Below are 7,296 nucleotides of genomic sequence, written 5' to 3'. Positions count from 1 at the left end.
TAATAAATTTTATTATAATACAATTAAGTCTCAATATATTATTATAGGGCAACAACTTAGTTCCTTTCAAAATCACACCAGGCACAGATATATCTAAATAGAAAATTTTCAATAACATAGTGCTCTATAAATTTGCTTGAGAACAAAGTATTGATTTAGAATTTTCTGAGAATCAATTTAAATTTTTACTGTATATTATATTAACTGCAAAATTTTTTCTAAAATTTCTAATACGAAATTAATTAAGTAATTTTATCAATGTAATTTTTTCATAAAATTTTTAACATGAATTTTGTATGATTAATGAAGATAAATTTTAAAAAAGAAATAATTACATTACATACATACATATTTTTTTTAATTTAAAATATTTCAAATATATTATAAATGAATTATGTTATACTTATCATTATAAAAAATATATCATTAACAAATTTAAATATCACCACAAAATTAACTGTCTATGTCTGTCCATTGATAAACATAACACATAAATTTTGAAGATAATTATTTAAAACTGCATGATATATACATATACATATCTTAATATAATTATGGGTTGGTATTTATATAAAAATGATAACTAAAAATTATTAAATAATTTAATATATTTAATTAAGTTATTTAATATATTACATGTCAATAATTTAGTTATTTTTATGTGAGTACATAGGCACCTTAATTATTTCATCTATAATAATATATATACTAATTAAAAAGAAAAAATACATAGATATGTCATCATTGTAATAGAATACTACAAGTCTAGCTGTGATATATTGAGGGTATATTTGTCTATAGAAGAAACTTAGAGAGGCCGATCTTATCACCGGTTTGCTTGACAGCTTTCTCATTTTGCTCTCTATATTCTCTAAAAGTGAAATTTTTGTACATAGCTGGCTTGGTATAGATATGACTTTGTATCAATGTCTCCAACAAAGGGCAATAGAAGAATGCTACTGAATACCTCTCTTCCTTTTGCGAAACTACCACTCTGTGTTTTATACTTTTGTATATGCCATTGCTCAATGCCTGAGAATGGAAGCAAGCTATTAAATTATTATATTCTTGTAGAATTATTGAAGCTAAGGTGTATATAAAACGTATCGTGCTTAGTTAAGAAAAGAAAAATATTTCTGCAAGAGAAAGAGAAAGATATTTTTACATATTCTATGCCAAAGAAATTCTTAATCCATATGTCATATGAACAAGAAATTCTTGGAATTTAAACTATGAATTAAAGAATAATGATACACAATTTTAATCATTTCTAAATTATACCTCTTCATTTTCAAATATATAATAAGAGTTAAATGTATTATTATCTTAAAAATATAAAAAAATATTTTTAAAAAAATTATTAATATTAGGTTGGTTATTTTGAATTAATATTTTATTTTTTATTATTAGAATTTAAGATTTAAAATTTAATACTTAGTATTTAAATTGTTAATTAAATATTAACAAAAAATTAATAAATTTTTGTTAGTTATATAGTATTGTTTATATTTTTAAAAATTAAAAAAATATTTATAAGATGATAGTTTGAAAAGATAGATTATTGTATTGATGAAGTCCACTGTTACAAATTTAAAGGTAAATAATCATGGGCAACAAGAAAGTAGCATTGTGCCTGAATATTAGAATTTTTTTTTTAAGAAAAACAAAAAAAACACTTAACATTATCAATTATTAGGTCATGTACTAGCGTATTTATTTTTATTGCCTTGTTCAAGGGTACTGTTACAATCATATATATTTCAAATCCTTGAGTCAATTTAGGTCAACTTTTAAACATAAATACTAACAATGAAGTGGTGCTAATAATTGGTAATGAAACAACAAAGTATTCCCAATGGACATTATTATAACCCTCTTTGTCAGTTATCACAATTATTTTAAAAATAATCGCTGTATAAATTTGAACTGATAAACCAGATAAAATTTCTGAATTTCTTTTTTAATCTGTTGTTAACAGAAAAGATTGATAAAAAATATAAATATTAAAAAAATACAGTATTTTATAGAATATATTATGAATACATTTTTATTTTGAGTACGTTTTTATTGAGTTTTATATTGAACTCTTTCAAAAATCTTAAAAAAATTAGGTCTGGCATGCACATATATAGAAAATATTTTGAGAACAATTAATTAATTAAATCATGAATCACCTGAAATAAATCTCCAATGTTGATAACCAGAGCTCCTGGATTAGGCTTCACATGAATCCATTTTCCATCTTTTAATAATTCCAATCCTCCTACATGGTCCTGATAAACAATGCTAAGAAAACTTGAGTCGTTGTGGGGCATAAGTCCATATAACTTTGAAGATAGTTGTTTTGGACATGGAGGATATCTATTCAGTCTAATTATAGAACTTTCTTGAAAGCAATTCTCTTTGAAATAATTCTTGGATTTCATAATCATGTTCATTTTGCACGCCAAAATTTCTGCCAAGCATTGGGCTAGTGGGGTAACTGCTGCTGCAAAGGCTTCAATGTTCCATCTACATCAAATTTAATGAAAAATGTACTTATTAATTATGTATAAATTAATAAAAGATAAGAATGAATAAATAATAATAATAATAATAATAATAATAGTAAGCCAATGAGTTATATCTCAAATGGCATAATTTTCCTATACTCATTTGAGAAGTCGCAAATTCGAATTTCTTTATTTTTGATATAAAAGATTTTGTTTAATTATTTTAATATAAAAAATAGAATGAGTATATAATAAAAAATGTATCCTTATCTCTAAAAAGAAAAAAATATATATACATATCAACAAAGTGTATAAAAAATAATAAAACAGATTATTTCTCAATTATAAAAAGAGAAAAATGATGAAAAATGGAAAAATGACACAAGTTATGCTTTTTTTAATATTTATTTTATTTTCTACACATGTCTTGCTTTATTAGATGGTTTTACAATTTTTATAAGTGTTAAATTTTGTTTTATTTGGAGTGGAATATAAGCCTCAATTATAGTGACAAAAAATGATTATAAGAAAAACATCTTTACATGGAACCAATTTTTTTAATGTAAAATTTACTTTATTTGAATTTAAAAAATACTAATCTTATATAAAAAAATCGTCATATCATATAAATGCAATAGTTCAACATTTTAAAAGTAGTTTAATATTGTCATATTGTTAATTCAATAAACTTCTACTAATGAAAAAAAACGTTATATTATAAATATTACATGTAGCAAATTTCTATAAAATGACTCCTCAAGTTGTTTTCCCTTGGTCTGTTGTCTCGTGCTTCTTTTAGATTAGTTATTTATACTAATAATTTTTATTTTTCTTTTCTTCTTATTATAGTTATAATGGCTTAAAAAGTGAATTTAAAATAGGGATTGAAAATAAAAAAATAAAAAATAAAAAAGCAAGACAATTGGAGATAATTTATGTATAATTAATTCATCAACCTTTCTAATTATTTCAGACATAGAAAGAGAAGAGAATGAAAAAAAAATATTTGAGCTGGTAGGAAAGAAAAAATGTTCAATAAAATTTAATTAGTATATTCAATTTTAATTTTATTTTAATTTATGACTTCAACAATCCTAGGTATGCAATCAGAATATTTAATAGGAATATTTGTGATAAATTAGTCAAAAGTATGAAATTATTAAAGATATAAGATAGTGGAGTCACTGATTAATTGATTATTCATATAATTGGTCAATCATATTGTCGCATTAATTATACTATTCCAACAACTATGAAAAATACTACTTTTCACCTTTAATGTTCAATAAATAGTTAGGTTAATATATACATGCATTGTCTAAACATCTATATTATATAACTGAAGTACAAAGAAAAATTTGGTAAGATGCCATATATTTCATTGGTTAATAACAAAATACTATATGAGTAATAAAATTTATTATTTGTAAATAATATTTAATTAATATTTTAAATTTTAATATTATATTTTAAATTTTAAATTTAATATATTAAATATTAATTAATATTAATAAAAAATATTAATTTTATTTTTTTAATTAATTAATGAGTACTCATAAGAATAAACTAAGTAATAATTAGACAGTGCAAATTCTAACTAGTAGTTATGAAAAGGTCCAGAGTACTTTTGATATGAGTTTTGTGGATGAATGACAATACTTATTTCAGTAAAATTATTAAAAGTGATAATTTTTATAAATTGAAATACTTTTTTAAATTTGCCTAAAGGATAAAATATTTGATTAACTTGTTTTTAATCTTAGTATTTTTTATATTAAAACTATTATTCATATAACAAGTATTTTTTATATTTATATTAAAATATAATTATTATTAATTAGTTATATAAATTAATTTTAATAAATAAAATAAAAAAATATTAGTTGTTAAAAAATACTAATATCAAAATAATATATACTCTAAAAAATGTAAATGCAATGTGATTGTAATCTTGTTAGAATTTTCTGCAGATAAAATCAATAACAATAAATAAAAAAATTTATTATTTTTATTATCTTTTATAAAAATTTAATTGGAGAACATAAAATATTAAAAAAATAGACAAAAATATATCAAACGCATGTTAAAAATGAAAATCTTAGCAAGTGTTATTTTTATTATTTATTAAAAAATCCCTATTTTATATATATTAAAAATATTATTTATATACTAAAATTAGTTATTAAAATTAACTATTAATATATTTATATATAAATATATGTATAATTTATTTTATTTTTAATATATATTTATATTTTAATATATTTATATTTTAATATATATTTTACTAATAACTAATTTAATAATTAAATTTTGTGTACATATAACATTACTTCATATGTATATATAGAGAGAAAGAGAAAGAGCCAATTTACTAATCAAATTAATTTCAAATAAACACTGTATAGATAGAGTAGAGTAATCTAAGATTATTTCTATATATACCATCATAATAAGAAAATAATAATGTCAATTCACACATAATTTTTTATATTATATATTTATATTCATTTATAAAAAGAAATGACATCATCCAGATAAAAGTGACAATATTTATTTTTTATAAAAAAATTAGTATAATTGAATATCTTTTAAAAATTATTTATTATTCAACTTAAAAAAAACTAAAAAATAAATAATTTTTCATAAACAAATAATTTTCTATAAAAATAAGTATTTAAATTAATTAAATAATATTATTTAAATGAAAATATTGACTAAAAAAATTTAAAAGATAAATAGCATTCTTCAACAAAAAAAAATACATATACCTGAGACTTTTGTGCTGGTTGTCCATCATTGATATATCTGAAATAGGAAAATGAAATGCTTCGGACCATAACAATTGCTTCAAATTAGTAGCAGATGGGTTTCCCCATCTATAAGTTCTTGGAGGCAAACCAAGAAAATTATCTGAAGATTTTTTCACAAAAGGTTGATAGAACAGTTTCATTTCCTCAAACAGCATCATACCAAGAAGATCCTTTGAAATACCATGATTCACAATCTGAAAGAAACCCCATCTCCTTGCAGCATCACTTATCTCTTCCATGCACTCATCTCTCACATCAAGATTATTTTCATTCAACCGGTTAAGATCAATCAAAGGTAGCTCTATCTCATCATCAAAATTCTCCACCAGTAACAAGTCATTATTGCGGTTTGAATCTTCTTCTTGCAAAAGGGTCTTGTAGGTTTCTAGGAATGGAGGTTCATAATCCATTTTTCTTTTTGGAGTTATGTATTACTCTGTGGAGTAGTAATATATATATATATATATATATAGAAAAGAGTGAAATAGTTATTATCACTAGTTTAATTAATTGCAACAAATACAATACAACATACTAGTAAGTTCTAGAAACAAACTTTTGATGCATGCTTGGTGCTACAAGCACTTAATGTTGATCACAACAATTACTAATATAATTACTGTCCATTTAATTGAGATTAAATGCTGTTTAATTAAGTTGGATTTTTGCATGAACCGTTGGGATTATTATTTATAAGAAATTTGTGTAAGATTGCCGACATATTTATATTCTTTATGTATGTTGTTGGCCTGAAAAAAGCACAGGACATAACGTCGGCTAGTGCTAGCTGTCTCGTCTGTCTTTCTAATAAGTGTATATCTACTATATAATAATTTGGAACCGCCACTTAGGCCAATATTATAATAATCCCCCATATATATCTATTCAGTGATGTTATGAGAATCTTAAATTAAATTAAAAATAGCCAAACATGTCCTCAACTTTATATTCGTTTGTGAGACATTAGGCTCAATGCATGCTAAATCAATATCTGATATAAGTTAAAAAATTCGGAGGAGAATGTTAGAGACCAACATTTTTAGTAATAAATTATAAGCGTTACATAGCTATCAGTGTTCTATTCATTATTTTTCAACTTATTAAAGCGGAACTTGAATCTTAACTCTTATTTAAGTGGATAAGTACATAGCTATCAGTGTTCTGTTTATTCACATTCCAATTTGGTTAAACATGATATATATATATATATATAACATTAATTAATTATCGCAACAATTAATGAATGCTAAATAAGGTAAGTTACGACTGTTTTTGGCTAATTTTCTTTGGTTACCAAACATTTTCGATATATTTAAAACTTCAACAATGACAAGAGACCAAATTACCTGTAAGTGCTTGAGTCTGAAATAATTGATTATTACGGTACGTTAACCAGCTTCATATGCAGAATAAAGTGATCAAGAGAAGGGATTCTAAATTTGAATAGTAATGAAATAGAATAATATAATCAAGTATATATATATGCTAGATTGTGAATGTGAATGTAGTTGCATTTGCATACATTACTCCATTATTATTTATAGGCATGAAGCCATGAAGCATGGAATGGCACTATATAGTAAAGCTAACAAGTACAAGGCTAAAGACGAGAACACGCGGCCAGCCATAGAAACAGAGAAAGAAGGGACACACAATAATAATATTGCAACACTGCAATATGCCAAATGATTTTGTGTAAATTAAATTGCTGAGATAGGTAAGTGAAGAGAACTCCCTGTTATTAAAGTATTGTTGGAAATAATAAATTAAAAAAACATTAGGTGATAAATATTTTTTTATTTATTTTTGTCTTATGTTTGAATAAATATTAACCAACTCCTTTTCTCATATTAATATAATATTTTTTATTATTAAATCAGATGTCTTATTTATTAAGAGATTTACAAGCTAACTAGGAATAGTATTTTGTTAGGAATGATATTTTTATTCATATATGTGGATACTCATTTTATCCCCATTCGATTAGGATG

The 7,296-nt window shown here is 22.8% G+C and overlaps 1 protein-coding gene across 1 annotated transcript; it reads right to left on the bottom strand.

Moving 5' to 3' along the window:
• Positions 1-743: 743 nt before the first annotated feature.
• On the bottom strand, positions 744-5,720 carry LOC130943416 (gibberellin 2-beta-dioxygenase 8-like). The gene is made up of 3 exons (XM_057871289.1): positions 5,264-5,720; positions 2,175-2,511; positions 744-1,032 (listed from the first exon to the last, which is right to left on the bottom strand). The coding sequence occupies exons 1-3, from the start codon at positions 5,713-5,715 to the stop codon at positions 796-798; spliced, it is 1,026 nt and encodes a 341-aa protein (XP_057727272.1). The 5' UTR covers positions 5,716-5,720; the 3' UTR covers positions 744-795.
• Positions 5,721-7,296: the final 1,576 nt, after the last annotated feature.

Source organism: Arachis stenosperma, chromosome 8 (assembly GCF_014773155.1).
Source record: "Arachis stenosperma cultivar V10309 chromosome 8, arast.V10309.gnm1.PFL2, whole genome shotgun sequence".
NCBI classification, from domain to species: domain Eukaryota; kingdom Viridiplantae; phylum Streptophyta; class Magnoliopsida; order Fabales; family Fabaceae; genus Arachis; species Arachis stenosperma.
The sequence above is the reverse complement of the archived record's forward strand: the minus strand, read 5'-3'. Positions and strand labels throughout refer to the sequence as shown.

What these genes read in the sequence shown, in the direction of transcription:
- LOC130943416 (XM_057871289.1), bottom strand. Translation starts at nt 5,715, where the DNA reads ATGGATTATGAACCTCCATTCCTAGAAACCTACAAGACCCTTTTGCAA. An exon ending in AACCAGCACAAAAGTCTCAG is followed by an intron (nt 2,512 to 5,263) that starts GTATATGTATTT and finishes AATTTGATGTAG; the next exon opens with ATGGAACATTGAAGCCTTTG. An exon ending in ACATTGGAGATTTATTTCAG is followed by an intron (nt 1,033 to 2,174) that starts GTGATTCATGAT and finishes TTCCATTCTCAG; the next exon opens with GCATTGAGCAATGGCATATA.